Source organism: Beauveria bassiana (assembly GCF_000280675.1).
Source record: "Beauveria bassiana ARSEF 2860 unplaced genomic scaffold BBA_S00003, whole genome shotgun sequence".
NCBI classification, from domain to species: Eukaryota; Fungi; Ascomycota; class Sordariomycetes; order Hypocreales; family Cordycipitaceae; genus Beauveria; species Beauveria bassiana.
The window spans coordinates 307,679-324,052 of record NW_007930838.1 but is presented as its reverse complement, the minus strand read 5'-3'; the positions used below and the strand labels follow the sequence as shown (position 1 = coordinate 324,052).

At 52.2% G+C, this 16,374-nt stretch overlaps 4 protein-coding genes across 4 annotated transcripts; 1 reads left to right on the top strand and 3 right to left on the bottom strand.

The window, feature by feature from the left end:
• Positions 1-458: 458 nt before the first annotated feature.
• BBA_01339 (histidinol-phosphate aminotransferase) lies at positions 459-1,768 on the top strand (the record flags this gene model as incomplete). The annotated part of the gene is made up of 2 exons (XM_008596436.1): positions 459-532; positions 619-1,768. The coding sequence occupies 2 exons, from the start codon at positions 459-461 to the stop codon at positions 1,766-1,768; spliced, it is 1,224 nt and encodes a 407-aa protein (XP_008594658.1).
• A 378-nt stretch (positions 1,769-2,146) lies between these two features.
• On the bottom strand, positions 2,147-4,238 carry BBA_01338 (glycosyl hydrolase family 76; the record flags this gene model as incomplete). The annotated part of the gene is made up of 2 exons (XM_008596435.1): positions 2,147-4,098; positions 4,154-4,238. 2 exons carry the CDS (start codon positions 4,236-4,238, stop codon positions 2,147-2,149), a joined length of 2,037 nt encoding a protein of 678 aa, XP_008594657.1.
• A 5,082-nt stretch (positions 4,239-9,320) lies between these two features.
• BBA_01337 (uncharacterized protein) lies at positions 9,321-10,229 on the bottom strand (the record flags this gene model as incomplete). The annotated part of the gene is made up of 2 exons (XM_008596434.1): positions 9,321-9,887; positions 9,951-10,229. 2 exons carry the CDS (start codon positions 10,227-10,229, stop codon positions 9,321-9,323), a joined length of 846 nt encoding a protein of 281 aa, XP_008594656.1.
• A 2,853-nt stretch (positions 10,230-13,082) lies between these two features.
• BBA_01336 (bicyclomycin resistance protein) lies at positions 13,083-14,915 on the bottom strand (the record flags this gene model as incomplete). The annotated part of the gene is made up of 5 exons (XM_008596433.1): positions 13,083-13,372; positions 13,446-13,807; positions 13,862-14,069; positions 14,127-14,456; positions 14,537-14,915. 5 exons carry the CDS (start codon positions 14,913-14,915, stop codon positions 13,083-13,085), a joined length of 1,569 nt encoding a protein of 522 aa, XP_008594655.1.
• Positions 14,916-16,374: the final 1,459 nt, after the last annotated feature.

Genomic DNA, 16,374 nt, shown 5'->3' with positions numbered 1-16,374 from the left:
TTTTTTTAAAACAATAAATTATTTTGCAACGGTAATTGCAGACCGTCGTGGTAACTAGGACTGCTAGGTAATATTTACCGCTGCTCGCCCGCCTGAGCTGTGACTCGCAAGCTCCGGCCCCACTTGCGCATCAGGAACGCCCCGCAGTGACAAAGCTCCTCCGGGTTCGGCGCCGCCAAAACCATAATTTACATCTTCTATTAACGCAACTACAGCAAGTATTGGCCAAGAGTCATTTCACTCTCACAACCAACGGCCTTTTTGACTATAAAGACAGTCCTAGTCCGGTGCCACTCGCTCATCTTTTTTTGAGATTTCGCAAATTGCAAGGCCAATTGACGTCGAGTGCTTGCGAGAGATACAAAAAAAAAAAAAAAAAAAAAAAAAACCCTGACTGACGGCTTGTGTGCCCCTCCCCCCTCCATCGTCACCATCACCATCACCCATCACCCTTCACCATGCCGGCCTTTAACCTCGCGACCTGCGCGCGACCCAACATTCTCGCCTTGGAGCCGTACCGCTGCGCCAGAGAGTACGTCAAATCCCCCCCCCCCGTTTTCCTGTACAGCACTTCTTCTACTCGCATCGCTGACACCTCATCCTCCTTCTCTCTTTCAGCGACTACAAGGACGACGGCACCAATATCCTCCTCGACGCCAACGAAAACGCCTTTGGCCCCTCCCTCACCCCCTCCGCCGCCTCTTCCGCCGCCGCCTCCTCCTCCTCCTCTGTCGACATTGACTGGCTCGGCCTCCACCGCTACCCCGACCCTCACCAGCGCTCCCTCAAGCAGCTCCTCTGCACGCTCCGCAACACCCACGCCCACACGCCCTCGACCCTGACCCCGGACCACCTCTTTGTCGGCGTCGGCTCCGACGAGGCCATTGACGCGCTCCTCCGCTGCTTCTGCGTGCCCGGCCGCGACCGCATCCTCGTCTGCCCGCCCACCTACGGCATGTACGCCGTCTCGGCCCAAGTCAACGACGTCGCCCTCGTTAAAGTTCCGCTTCTCCCCGCACCGTCTTTTTCCCTCGACGTCGCCGCCGTCACCGCCGCTCTTTCTGCACCTGGCAGCAGTGACACCATCAAGCTCGCGTACTTTTGCTCGCCCGGCAACCCGACCGGCGCGCTCCTCCGCAAAGCCGACATTGAGGCCATTCTCGCGCACCCGACCTGGAACGGCGTCGTCGTCGTGGACGAGGCCTACGTCGACTTTGCGCCCGACGACACCTCCCTCGCCGAGCTCGTCACCGAGCACCCCAACCTCGTCGTCATGCAGACCCTGTCCAAGGCGTTTGGCATGGCCGGCATCCGCCTCGGCGCCGCCTTTGCCAGCCCCGACGTCGCCCGCGTCCTCAACAGCCTCAAGGCGCCCTACAACATCTCTAGCCCGACTAGCGCCCTCGCCTCGGCCGCCCTCGGCCCCGACGGCCTCGCCGTCATGCGCGCCAACCGCGCTCGCATCGTCGCGCAGCGAGAGAGGCTCGTGCGCGAGCTGCCCGCCGTGCCGGGCGTCGGCAGGCTGCGCGGCGGCACCGAGAGCAACTTTTTGTTGTACGAGATGCTCAACGCCGCGGGCGAGCCGGACAATGACGTGGCGCACAAGGTTTACTCGGTTCTTGCCGAGAATGAGGGCGTCGTCGTACGCTTTCGTGGCAAGGAGCACGGCTGTCTGGGTTGTTTGCGTATTACTGTCGGCACAGAAGATGAAGTGACTCGTTTCCTGACTTCATTGAAAGACGTCTTGGCGAGAATTAGAGGCCAATGATCAAAGGCGACCATATATGATAGAATACGGCACGACATGGAAGCGCACTTATTACATCACTTTGATAGATGAAATGTAAATAAACTTTAAAATTATATTGCTGGCAGTTTATGCCACAATCATAATGCTTTTTGTTATGTCTATCCGAGAGTAGCCTGCAGCAGTGAGGCTTGCCATGTGTATTGGCCGTTCTAGTGCTGCCAAAAAATGATGGCAATGATACACGAAACTCCACCAAAAATGAAATAAAACAAGACCCCTGAACAAGTACACAACCATGGACTAAAACAAGAGCCAACCATGCGCCCAAAAAAGAAATCATGACTCATGAAAAAGAAATGCAAGACTGTTGATACTGCGCTCCCAAGATGGAGGCGTTCATGCCAACCAGTTTACCAGGGCCGAGCTCAAGGCAACAGCCACAGCAATGGAGATGTGATTGGCACAACTTGTCGTGGCAGCAGACTCGTCGGTAGAAGATGGCAATGTAGCTATACTATGTGTTAGACCAGAAGAAGGCAATCCCGTTCCGGGATGGGATTGATTGGGCATGGAAAGGAAGGTGGTGATGGACTGGTGTGACGGAGGCGAGGGGGCGAAGAATGATGACAAAGACCCAGGAGTGGAGGTAATAATACGCGCGATGGAGGAAGAGGGCTTGGAAGATGGCTTAGGGGTAGACGAAGGGTCGAGAGTGATGGTCATGTCGGTGGCAGTAGAAGACTCCGAGACGGTGCAAGACGGGCAAGATAGCGTCGATAGCAACTCACTATTTCCAGTGGTCGCGGTTCCGCTAGTCTCGATCGATCTCGGCGTCTCGGCTGGGCTAGGTGTAGTGATTTGTGTAATGACAGAGGTTGATGACTCGGAGCTAAAACTCCCAGAGTTGGGAAAGTGGGAGCCAAAACTTGAAGTGCTAGGAGTCTTTAAAGTTGATGAACTTGTAGACTCAGGCGCAGACAGGGTGGTGATTGGCATTGGAGTAGGGGTGGAAGTTTCAGACGTGACTGTCGAGGATGATGTGAATGATGTGAATAATGTGGATGGTGTGGAGGATGTGGCTGTGAGTGTAGGGGTTTCCGTCTTTGTGGAAGTGGGCGTCTTGGACGTACTATTTTCCGTCGGTGTTGCACTTGAATCCGTTCGGTTGGGATCAACGGCTTCAAAGGTGGCGTTGTAGTTTCGGACGATGCCGCTCGCCTGCATGGGAGGAGCAGCCGAATCGATGAGGAGGCCTTGGACGGCACCAAGAGCGTTCATCTGGGGGCCCAGATTCGTCTGGTTATCGTAGCCGCCGGTGGACCACTTCATGCCGCATTCGGTGTTGGACTTGCCGCCTTGACAAGATTGAGCAGCGGCCTTGGCTGTAGGGATGAGCCATTCGGCAACTTTGGAATGGAGCGAGGGTTGCAAAACGGCACTCTTCCACATAAGGTCGGCGAGGTAGCCTTTGAAGGTGCTCATGTCGGCATTGCCCTTGAAGCAGGAGTCGATGGGTTCGCAGGCACCCTCATACATGACATTTTTGCTGTCGCCGTCGTTAAAGAAGAACCAGCTAGAGCCACTGAGAAGCTTCTCGGCACGATCAGACCATTCCGACTTGCCAGTGTGGTTGGCCATGACAGCAGCCCCATAGAGGTATATACCACTCAGATATGTGTAGGAAGCTGGATTAGGCTTTGTGCACTGATCGCGAATGTCGACACCGTCAGAGATGCGATAAAGGTCGTGGTCAATCAGGTGCTTGTCCCAAGACCAGTTCCAGATCTTTTCTGCCCACTGAATGTATTGATCGTCGTTGGTGGCGCGGGCGAGACGGGCTGCGAGCTGGAAGAAGCCGCCATTGCTGATGGAGTTTTTGTAGTTGAGGCCGTTGGGATTGCTTTCAAGAATTTGCCAAAAGACACCGCCGTCGCAATGTTTGGTATCCCATTTGGACTCGAGCCATTTGAAGACATTTTTGCTAATGTCGAGCCACGAGGGTAGATCCTTTTTAGGCTGGGGAAAGTTGTTTTCGGCGGCGGACAGGACAGCGTTACCCCAGAAAAAGAGATCATCGTTGCCTTCTTCGTCGGCGTGCTCGGGAGGTAGATAGTTGTTTTCGGGACCAAGATTGGTCTTGGCTAGGAGAGCGTCGAGGACGACCTGGTTGTAGCTAGGGTCTTTGGTGACATGATAATAGTCAATCATCATGCCCCAGAGAGCACCAGCAACCCACCAGTAGTAAGGACGGTTGACATTGCCAATGCCTCTGGGCTCGGAGGTAGTGTTGCCCTGGTAGTAGGACATTGTGCCGTGGGCAATGGTGGCGGCGACGTTGCGGATAGACCCTGTTGGCGCATGTGTTAGTCCAAGTTGGCGATGGTGGTATCGAGGCAGACGTACTGGTGTCTTGAACATCGAGATCCTTGGGCTGCATGACGGCAGCGGAAGCCGAGCTCAGCAGCGATAGAACGGTGGTCAACTTCATTTTTGCGACAAGATACGACGTGCGCGGCGTGAGCGAAGGTGTTGCAGACAGTGTATGTAGGCAGCTCGGCTCGGTATGCACGAGAATTCAACACTGCGCACGCAGACTCCAGTTGAAGGAGGGAGCAAGGCAGAAAAGATGGCTCAGGACGTGAGTAATATGTAGAGACCGGGTCAAAGAAAATCGAGTGCCACAACGCAACAGGCACGATGAGACCAATGGGGAGAGGGTAGTAATAGGCGCCGGCTGAAGCAGGGGGAGGAGCACCAGCGGCAAGCCAAGCACAAGAGGCCAAGCACGATAGTATGAACAGAAGAGGAATATGGACAAGCAAACACACAATTCGACCCAAACAAGAAGAACAGAATGCAGGTAAACAGCAGAAAGCAAGCCCCTTATAATAGAAGCCAAAAAGAAATGTCAGACGCAGAGACACAAAGAAATATTATTGACAAACTAGAATAATGGATGGCAGGAAGCCGAAGGCTGGTGATTGTGAGACCCCCGCCTGCAAGGCTTGAGTGGAGGATGGACGGCGTGATGTATCCAAACGGGCGGCAGGGTTGTGCTCGGTTTGGATTGTGATTCGAGAAGAGTAAACTAAAGAATTATCAAATAAAAGCCTGGAGCTGTTTGATGCAGAAACAATGAGAACCAGTCGTTTGGAGCAAGTCGGGAGAGAAGAATGGAAGTGGAAGGGTGGAAACAGGACTGATGGGCGGTTAGAGAAAGAACGTGAAAGGACGTGTCAGGCGTACCTACCGTGTTGGACAAGCCGTTGCGTGTCAACGTGTGTGCGCTTGGGATAAGAAAGTGGGTATGTGCCTGTTTTGTTTTCATCGCATTTGTTTTTTATTTCAACTGTGCAACTTTTTTTTCCCGTTTTGGCACGACTGTGTCGCCCTTGCCCGAGTCTATTGACTGGGTTCGAGACGGGGAAGCTTGGCTGGGATTGGCCGAGTCGTTTGCATGGATGAGGAGAAGCGACACGCCCAGACGGTCATACCCGGTGAATACGAAAGAAATGGGGCACCAAAGGGCTTGACAGCTGAAGCTGGGTAAATACGGGATCTGGCAGAAGGAAACATACAAGAACAAGTCTGACGGATGAGGGTTGTTGGTGTGGTGTGGTTGTGGTTGCCTTGAAACGATTTGGTGCACGTTGTGATGAAGCAAGCAACACCCCCGGTATGCCAAACGTTTAGGCTCTGGTCGCCAATTCGACACCATCTGGCCATCGAGGACCACTCATGTAAGCCCTATAGGCGGACCCATGTTTTGATACGAGGCAGCGGCTGGTGGCCAAGCAGCCTGTAGGCTGTCAGAGCCGTGTCTGGCTCGGCTCGGGATGGGCCAGTGCCGGGGCGGTGGACACATCAAAATGCCAGGGCTGCCTTGCCTGGGGTTGCTTGGGGTCATGAGTAATCAACATGCATTCACGACCTATCCGTCTTCTGCCATGCTGTGCTAAAAGCAAAGCGTGCTTCTGTGACGTGCATCACCAGCGTAGCAGTTGACTTGTCTGGGCAAAAAACATATGCATACCAGCCCGTGTGTTTTCAGTCGACTCCTCCTAGTGGCATTGGACACCGCCCGATTGTTCCTAGATCTTCCACGCCCTTGTTCATAATACATGGTTCGTCAATCATAATGGCGGGAGAACAATGCCATCCACTGTATCATCAATGGAATTTTTGGCAGGTAAATCGTTTGCTGGCAGCTCTCACTTGTTTGGTGCCACAACGGGTTGTTTTGTCGCAGGCGGCATCATTCGCAGCCAACGGACACGTTCTGGCGGCCGAGCTAAAAAGATGCAGACATACGGATACTTGGCAAGTCTCTCTTTTACCAATTTTGCCAGTCAAGGGGTGGACAAAAAAACATGGCGGGTATACACTGATTTTCGCCCACGATTAGCGGTGGCTGTAGGTAGACTACCGCCATGTTTTTTGTCCACCGAGTGCCAGTCAACCAGTCAACCAGGTCAGGGAGGGCGTCATCAAGAGAACCTCGCCAGCGCTAATCCGTACTGACATAAACATATTAGGCCTAGACTGGGCGCCAAATCGCTGCCCTCTGGCAGCCCGTGGCAGCTCGTAACCCCGCCCGTCGCCCGCTTCTTACAGGGGCCTATGCACTAAAAATACAGTGGTTCCCTGCTAGCCCAGCCGCTGATGAGCTTGTCTCAGCATGGGGTACTCTTCGCTCAAACCAAATCAAAAAGTATCAAAAGGCCGGGAATCTAAAACAAGATGCTTGCTCCCGGCTCTTGCTCAGCTTGCCATGCGCGCAATTTCTTTTTTCAGCATTCGTCTCAAAAGAAATACCTTTGGGCTGCAACAAAGAGGCATAATCCCCCCGGTCGTGCCAAGCAGCAGCTGAGACAAACGCAAAAACAATCAGAGGGGCACCCGTCTTGAAACACGACAGATTGAACCAGTTTGACAGGGGTCTCGATATCGGGCCATCTGATCGTGTCACCAACCATTTGCTGCTGCTGCTGCTGCTGATCCATCCCTGACGATTTCTCTATCTTCCTTTCGTCTTGACCAACCTCTGAATATCCATTCTCCGACCAAGCTATTTTGGTCTATTCGTACTAAACCTCATCGTCCTGTAATGACATAAATGGCCGTTTTGCAAGCCCCGTACAGAGTATTCGTACACGTATCCCTTTCATGCTTTCCCGTTCGGCCTAGCCAAAGAGCCAGCCGATACAAGTATGTATAGCCCAAAGAGTACAGAATCGCTGGTCTCATCATGGTCCCCGGCCTAACCCGGGCAAGAACATGTCGTACACCTTTGTCTCTCTCTGTGCAGGCCGGCCGGGTTGTGGCCGAACAGCCTCGATGTGAGCCACCTCGGCCTGTGGCTGTGGCTGCACTGTGCATGGAATCTGCAATCACAAGCTGCACATCGGCGGGCGGTATGCAGTCTTCGGTTCGAGGCACAGAATAATATTGCCTGTCTGCACCCGTATTACATGGCCCAGCCTCATTGATTCTTCCATACAACCCACCTTTGCTTCCCAGCCTCTTGGTGAGAATGAAGAAGCATGCCCAGTCTACAAGTAGACCAACAGCACCCCTGAAGAGTTCAATCGCATTACCTCGAGAATGATGTGAGAGCAGTAGCTAAATTAGAAACTAGACGCACTAACTAGATTCATAAGAAGTATAGGTTTTCGATTTGTCCTTGTTTATAGAAATCTACAATTCAGCTGATGGCGGTGGTCGTGGACCGGAGATGTGCTTTTCCCACCCCCTAGCCTCGAACTTTGCCTCTGACCTTTTTTTTTTTTTTTCTTTTTTCCTCTTTTACCTATTGTCTTGAAAGCTCTTCGCGGCCCATCATGGTAAACGATTACGTTTCGTGCTTTTTTCACCAACAAGAGCTCGTCGAGACGGCGGCACAGCCATCCATCCTTGAAACTCCGCTACCATCATGTCTCATTCTTTTCTTCATTTCTTCTCTCTTGCAGCCCTCACTGCCCAAGCCATACTAGGGATGCTTGAGGGGCTTGACGGATACTATCATCCGTATATCCATTCTCTCCCAACCGCTCATGCGCCTCGGGGGGGCTGGGCATGATGTTCCCATGTCCTGTACGCACAGCAGCAACTGCCATGCAATGTCTGCAGCCTGTTCGTGGCCTCTGAAGACGCAAGATGTAATAAACATAACCTGCACACCCCCTCTCCTGTATAAAACGCCACATTCGACTTCCTTGAATGGTTCCCCGCGCGGACCGATGTAACTTGTTCTGCCATAATTGTCAACCTGTTTCTCTCCTTCTTTCCCCACTGCCATACTTCTGGCCTTTGACAATTCGAATCCATCAGCTCCGTCGATTTCAGATGTCGTATTCATGACCTGACCTACATCCGCCAAAAAAAAAACCCACCATTCACCCATTCGCGGCGAGCGATTTTGGGCCACCTCGTGTTCGCTTGCTTCCTGATAGAACCGCCTACAGCAGCCCTATGTCGTTCATCACCCCATCTTTGACCTTTTTACGTTGTTCTGTCAGATAAAGGAGGGGTTGCTAAAAAGAGAATGACCAAGATGGAGTTTAGTACGCTGAAAAAGGAAGATGCCCAACTTGCGCGCCTCTTGAAGTTGTGTGCTGTGGCTTGTCCATGGTAGAACCACTGCCATCCGAGCGCCAAACTACAGTCTAAAATCTTGCAGAGCCCTCATTCCCGCCATGACTGAATATAGAAGTACCAATTCTTTAACCTTTATCGACAATACCCAACGGCGCACGTCCGAGCCGTGAAGAGAGAAGAAAGCACCGCCTCTTTTTAGCCCCTTGGGGCCCATCATCGTATTCACTGACTCTGGACTTACAAGACCGGATGACATCTGCTCACCGAAATAGCTTTTTCTCCCCCCATCTTCCTTCCAAAATGGATCACTGCACGAGTTATTCGGGCCAAAAAACAAAGCGGAAAAAGATATACGTTCTACGAGGTGACAGTAGCCGCTGGGTAGCCGTGTAGCTATCTATTCTTGTCGGCGTCCTGCCAGCCTTGCATATACGTGCGCTCACCGATCAACCCATTTACGCCATCACCTACTGGAGGTTGACTTGTGTGAAAACTACCAGCCACAAGTGAGTGGCTTGCCAACACACCCCCATCACTAATTACTGAGACTGAAACGTTGATGAGATGTCTTCCTGCATTACTATTGCCGACAAAGACATGTCTCCCCGAATCTGCAAAATAAAAGAACCAAAGTGCATTGAAAGCAGTTCTCCGACTGCTGCATGAACCGAGAGAAACGAGCCAAACTCCATGCCATGAATATCACAATACAAAAGCCAAACTCCAAAATGCCGCCATCAGCATTGCCAAAAGAAAAAAAAACGCCTGTGCATCCATGCTATCAGGTTGCACTGATTTGTATCGGGGGTATAAACTTTCTGGCCAATGGGACTTGTGCCCACGCCAGGTCCTGCCAAATGCTCGCCCGCCCTTCGATGGCAAGCCCATCCTTGCCCTCCCTTTTCCAATTCGAACTCGCCTGCGTATTGATACCAGACTGTTGCTTGCGGCGCTTGTGCGTGCGCCACGACGCTTAGAGAAGAAGGCCGGCAAAAATTGTGCTCGCGGCGACGACAATGGCTGCCCAAAGTTGCAAAGCTTGCGTACTGGCAGCGTTTCCCGGAGTATCGGACGGCACAAACAATAGCCCTGTATTCTCAGTCGGCGCCACCGTGACATCAGCTGAATCGCCATCTTCGCCAGTCGGTTTGGGGAGAGCAGCCATCGTCAAGACGCCCCATTGAACATCGGTGCCGGTCAAGGTCGAGCTCCAGGAAATTTCAGTAGGACCCGTGACGTGGCCGTTTTTGTAGCCCGACTTGTAGCTCGAATAGCCGGAGCATGTCGCCGCAGTTCGTCCGTCGAGATCGCATGCGATGTCGGCAATGCTAGAAATACTCTTTGTTAGCCATGTTTTGCGGCACCGGGAATTGCGCAAAGCTCGGGAGCCGTCGTACAAAGTGGACGTATATGTGCCGTGGAATTCGACCGTCTTGGGGCCTTCGACAATAATGAATGGAAATTCTAGGGCGAGATTGCAACCTTTCGCTGGCTCTTTGCAGCAGAATATCGTATATGTTGTGCAATTTTTGACGTCGTCCTGGGGTCGCCATGGTTAGGAAGGGGTTACGCCGACACGCCACTCGAGGGAAAGTCGACATACAGATGATAGAATGCTGCCTCGGAGAGCAGACCAAGCCGAGCCGCGATAGTAGGGCAGAAAGATGGGCGCGGTTGTGATTGGCCCGGTGGGGGTAGCTTCCTGTGTGGTTTGTGAGACGGCAGACAGCGCAGGAGTGATGGCCGGAGCTGCTGTTGGGATCGTGGTGATTGTAGTCGATGAAATACTGCTGCTGCTGCCGCTCGGTACCGTTGACGCGCCGCATAGCACAGCGAAACTGACGAAGATGGCGGCCACGGCGCTGCGTCGCACAGTGGCCATGATCGGCAAACTGGCGAGATCCTCGGGCGCGCGAGGCTAGAGGGTGCGAAACTTGTTTTCGCAGCGGCGTGTCGATCACAGAGGGTCAATCGTAGCGGGCGGGGAGGGCAGTTGAGCCGGCGTGTAAATGAAGCTCCGAAGCGTGCGCGGTAGCCAGATCGCGCGACTCGTAATGAACGAAAAGAAAGAAAAAAGAAGTGCTACGATCAAGAGAAGGAGAAAAAAAGCCCGTGACACGAAGGGGGGAAGGAGTCACCTTGCAATAAAAAAAAAGATAGAACCCAAGGCAGGGCGACGATACGCCGATGACCTTCTTGTTCCTTTCCTTTCCCTTTGCTTGCACTCTTATTATTTTTTTTTTCTGGGCAAAGTCTTGGAGCTCTTGGCAAATTGGGTCTAGCAGTGGTGCCGCCTTTGGTGCGAGCTTTGTGCGAAATTAGTAGTGGCTCCCCTGCACTGCGACCGACGTGGTGGGTTGGCCACGGGTTCCCCGGTGCAGGTAAGGAACAAGGCAAGCACTTTGTGCACGCGGGCTGCCGTGTAACCTGAGAAGAAAGATATATTGCCCAGTTAATGGACGGCCTCCTCTTCTAAGATGACACCCTTTTTTTTTTTTTTTCTGAAACTCGATGGGATTGAGGGCAATGTTTGAATTGGCGGTGTATTTTGACATGTCTTGGTGGTCGTCTTGGCTGTCTTGCCACGGCAAAAGTGGCAGCACCTAGCGAAATGCAATGGGTTTCGCAAGACTCGTGTAGCCCGATATAAGCGGTCCTACTACCTAGTGCCTAGATACTCGATATATTGGGAGCGCTATCAGGGTCTGAGGGCGAGTTCCGCCAAGCCTGTTGACGTACGAATGTAGAGCTGTAACGTGTCAAGTATTTCCAGTCTCATGCCCTGGGAATTACAAGGCTGGGGTGCCGTAACTATTGCTGGCGAGCCCAGACGTGTAGGCGTGGTAGCTGACGTTTTGCTGGGCCAGTGTCGCAAGGTATAGTATGAAACGTATAGGATAAAAGCCAAGGTATGCTGTGCTTGCGACAAAACACCAGATCGGCATCTTTTGATAAATTGCAAATCCGTGCTGTTTTTATGTTTCCATATATTTTAATTAATCCCAGCTCCCCCAAGCCAAGGCCAATAGCGAGCCGTTTGCTCATCTCATCTGCCAGCTGCCAGCTGCCAGCTGCCAGACTAATACCAGCTGCGATGCAGTAATGCAGCAAACAACCAGTGTGCCAAGCCCCAGCTAGCAAAGCACGCGGACCGCCCTCGGAAAGGACGCGCCGCCGCTTTACCGCCCCGGCCGAATCACCGTCGCCGCCAAGCCTCTTACTCGGCTGCCAAGCTCGCAAAGACTCCTCCAAGAAGTGCCCACGGGCCCGGCCAAGCCGTCCTGAGTAAATTAGTGCTTGTAATCGACACAACGGCTGTGCATCCCCAAGCTTGGCTTCTTGGCCGCACAGCCGTGTTGCATTTTCAGCTTCCTTTTCCCCTCGGTTTCTGACTGCGTGCGACATTGTCATGCACAAATGTGAGCGGTGCGACCTCGACTTGTCGTCTCCTTGCAACTCTAGCCTTGGTATCAATGATTCTTACTTCGGCAACTGTTCCGGTCCTCTTATGCGCCACCGCGGCTTTATTCATACGCCAAATCGATGAATCAGACAAACATAACTGTTTCCCGCTGTGAATGTAGAATCTCCGCGAGCAGTGTCGAGCCTCCCAACGCAGAAAAAGCAACCCAGAAAACCAAAATAGATGTCAGAATTACGAATCCTCGCACCCCAGACGGCCACCGGAATTTGGAGAAATAAAAGGCATCTTGAATCAGGAACAACACAGCATGGGTATAGCTACCGTCAAGTTATTCAACAGCTCGTCGATCCTCTTTACAACAATTGACTGATAGGACCGGCTCCAATTCTTTCAACGTTGCGCTTGGTGGCGCCCTGCTGCAGCCACCTGTCAGTGTGTCGCTTGGCGCGCTTTAGACTGTACCTAGCTGGACAGGTAATGCGTCGACTCTGGCATGCATGTGATGGCGGCCACCGTTCCGTTAGTGCATTGCCGTGTTGCTGAGCGTGGCTGTGACTGTAGTTGTGTGACCGTAGTCGTGAACATGCTCGCTTTACTCTTCCACTGCATGTTGGGTGTTGATGCTGGTGCTGGGTTTATCCTTTGAGGCGTATCACATGTTCATTAATCAAATCTCACACAATACTTGTCACAGTATTTATCCAGCATAGCCTTGGAAAGCAGCCTCTGTTGCCAATGTCTCGATTCTGGCTCGAGATCTGTCGACATTGTACTACCCCGCACCAGTACGGTCGGTTGCGATTTGATTTGTCAACATTTGACTACTTTAATTCCGACTATCATATCTACACGTCAAATAACGTTTCCGAACAAATAATTTGGTCAATAGGACTGCGCGTTAGCCTGCGCCTCGGCTTTCCCAGAACCGACCCCACCAGATATTCCAGTCCTTCCCAAGTCAACATGCCAAAAAGATAAAGACTTGAACTCGGGTGCATTTAGTCTGTATTGGCACTATTGTGGCGTACAAAAGATGAACTCGCTGTACTTTCTAGTAACAATAACTCATCTAGCTAAGATCCGGAAGTCGACAACTATTCCCCAGCATTACAACTTCAGAGCCCCCACTTGCTGCGTGATCTGCTGTCTTATAATTACAACGTACTTGCGATAATCTCTTTTCTGTATCTATCAACAGCGATATTTCATAAACCCGCCATACCAAAAATGCGCTTCCAATGATGATGCTATTCTAAATCTATCTCTGCCCGTGTCCAGCCGATTCTTGTACATTACGCCCATTCACCCACTTTAGTCCCGCAGCGCCGCAAACTTGGATGCCCTTCGCAGCCGCGCGCCGTACTTGTAAAATATGAATGGAATCGGCAACGCTGCGCACGCTATCCCGCCCAGCAGACTGACGGCCGGCCCGACGCCCATGGTTGAGAACATGGGTCTCGCCGCCAGCGGCAGTCCGCACGCGAGGAGCGAACGAAGAAAGGTGTTGGCGGCCAAGGCGCTGGCAGCATACATGCCGTACGTGTCGACAAGAAAGTTGAGGCACTGCTGGAAGACAATATTGAAGCCCGCACCGACAAATGCTTTGCAATCAATGGTTAGATGCTTTTTTTTTTTTTCAATCAATCAGAGCGAGCAGGGCGACTTTGAACATACCTAGCGCGATGGTGGGGAGTATCCAATGGAATTTTGGCACAGCCGTCCATGCAAACCAAAACATGCCAATGACGAGAAGCACAATGCCGATGACGATGGGTGGTAGTCGCGCTTCGGGAACGGGCTTGTTGTTGTTCTTGGCCATGGCCTTGGCGTAGAGCGGCTGGTTGGCGAGGTTGACAAAGACGGCGCACAAGACGCCGATGAATATGCTGAGGTACGGAAGCGTGGAGACGACGGGGCTCCAATGGCGTCCTTCCAGGTACACGATGGGGATGACTTCGAGGAACATGTATATGAGGGCGAATACAAAGGATGCATAGATGGCCATGCATGTGACGGCTGGTTCTGTGACGAGCATGCTGAAGATGGCTGTTAGGGACGATTTGTTTCGATTGTCGGCACATGCGACTTACTTGAGCGGTCTGACAATGTATTTGGTCACAATATTGCCCATGTTCATCTTTTCTTCTTCGTGTGGGTGCCACCATCGGTCATCGCCCGTCTCCTTGCGCAAGCGCACAGCTTTGCGCCGTAGCAGGACCGGGCCGTACGTTTCCGGCAAGAAAAAGATGCAAATGACGACCACGGCAAACGAGATGATGGCTTGCATATACTCTGTCCCTGCGGCTAGTTAGCCAACCCACGTCCACTGAATAGGGGTCCCAGAATCGGACTCACATCGCCACCCCAATTTTGGATTGACCAGCAGCGCGGACCCAATCAGCGGCGCCAGCGTCGGCCCTCCGACGACACAGACGGCAAAAAAAGTCATGGCGATGCCTCTGGTCTTGGGCCCGTAAAAGTCGCCCATGGCCGCAGAGACATTACTCTGCGGCGCGGAGCCAAACACGGCGGCGAGGAAGCGGGTGATGAAGATGCTCGCGGCGTTTGTACTCGTGGCGGTGCCGATGCTAAACAGCGCGAGGCCAAAGACGGGCGGCAGCATGGACCACCGGCGTCCAAAGACTTCGCTCACGGGAGCCCATAGTAGCGGGCCAACGGCGAAGCCTATTTTGAAAAAAGATTAAAAAAAAATTGGTCAGTCATCATCATGCGGACATTATAATCTCGTCCGAGGCAATGCTCACCGAGGACGTAAAGAGACAGCACCAGAGTCGCAACCTCTGTGCTTGTGTTTGTGTATCGTGCAATGACGGGTTCGGCTGGGGCGATTATCGACGTGCCCAGGGAGCCCACCAGCGCCAAGAGCGACATCTGGATTAGAATCGACACCTTTTTGGCGGAACCAAAGTTGTGTGGGTTCTCGGGGTCGCCGGGCTCGAATCGAGCCTGAAATGCCTTTCTGTCATTGTCTGCGGCCGTGTCTGGCTGAGAAGAATCGTTTTGATCTGGAATCTCGACGTCTTTTCCCACTGGCAAAGCTTCCTTTGACGCGAGCCGGGCCTCACCGGCCCTTTGCGCAATGTCTTGCGTCGGCGAACTTGATACCTTTTCCGCCTCGGCCATTTTCGTTCCGGATGTAGTGGAGTCGTCGGTATCCTGTTGAATGTTCAACAATCCTTCTTCAACTGTGCAAAATGCGTACTTTGCATCATGAGAAAACTCGAGTTTGGTGGATTGGATTGGACTGCGAAAGCCGGAAACAAAAAAAAGATCGAAAAAAATATAAGTTCATCTCCGCAGCTTCGGCCAATGCCTTTTTTTATTTAGGTAGGGGCAGCATCGGCGCAGGGCACTAGTGGCGGCTGGTGGGGATGGAATCCAGAAGCCGAAGAGCGAGCCGTGAGAACCCTTGCGGGTATTCGATAGTAATAAGTAGCCTAATGGCAGCAATTGCGGGTTGCATTATTAAGAAAGTCGTACGTGCCAGATGCGGAAGCCAGTCGTGGCAGTTGCTGTACTGCCTGTAGGCATAGCCTTACCAACAGTATTAGAAGAAGCCGTTGAAGCCTCAACGTGCAGTACTTTAGTTATGACATATCGGTAGTTGGCAGGCCGAGCTAATCCCCGAGAGCTGGGCTAGGTGGAATTGGAGATTCTTGTCGGGAATGACGGCACGCCATCGTGAACATGCTAGCCAATGAAACAAGAGTCAGATCATCAAAGTAGAGACTGGCTGTGGTGATTCTGGTCAAGTGATGGACATGACTCGAATCTGTCGTCTGCAGGCAGGTCTGAGCAGGTTATTAGTAGGCCTGTCAAGTAAGTTCCAGGCGGAAACGGAAAGAAGCCGCCTAGTTCCGGTCTGGCACTGTAACGCTCGGCCCGGTCCCGGCGCCGAAAGTTTAGTGGTGATGTGGTGCTTGATAGAAACCCCATTTGACAGATATTGTAAAAGAGACGGGCATTGGCCTGTTGATGAATGCGCGGGCGGGTCCTGATGGTATTGTTATTATAACTTTAAATGATTTCCGCGATCCATCTTCTTTGTCTTTCTTAATTCCACGGCTGGCAGGCACGGCAATTAAGGGCTGACAATGTAAGACACATTATCAAAGTGGGTTTCCAACTTCCAAATAACACCTCTCTCTCTCCTCAAGTCTAGCCATTTTTCTCATCATTCTCATTCTCCTCACTTTCGGCCTCTTTTTGGCTGCCCTTCACGCGGGTCGTGGAAGTCAAATGGTCCCAGATCATGAATCTTCCTCTGACTCGATGAGCCTTTGGGCTTCCACTTGCACAAGACAAGACTAGTTTTGCGACCGTCTGAGCCCAGTCGTCACATTTTGCGAATATCGGACACTCCAACCAAAAAAAAAACCCCCCCGCCGCAGAGAACATGCCGCACAAAATCATCAATTGTCGGGAACAAGATAACTCACCTGGTCGCTTATTCCCTGCCAGTGGCTTTTTCCAAAGTAATTAATCGGGCGCCGTGGCGTTCTCTCTCCCACCAACGGTAGCGCGGTCCTTTTTGAATCTAGACTCTGGCCAGCAATCTTTTTTTGGTGTTCTGCTTTCTGTG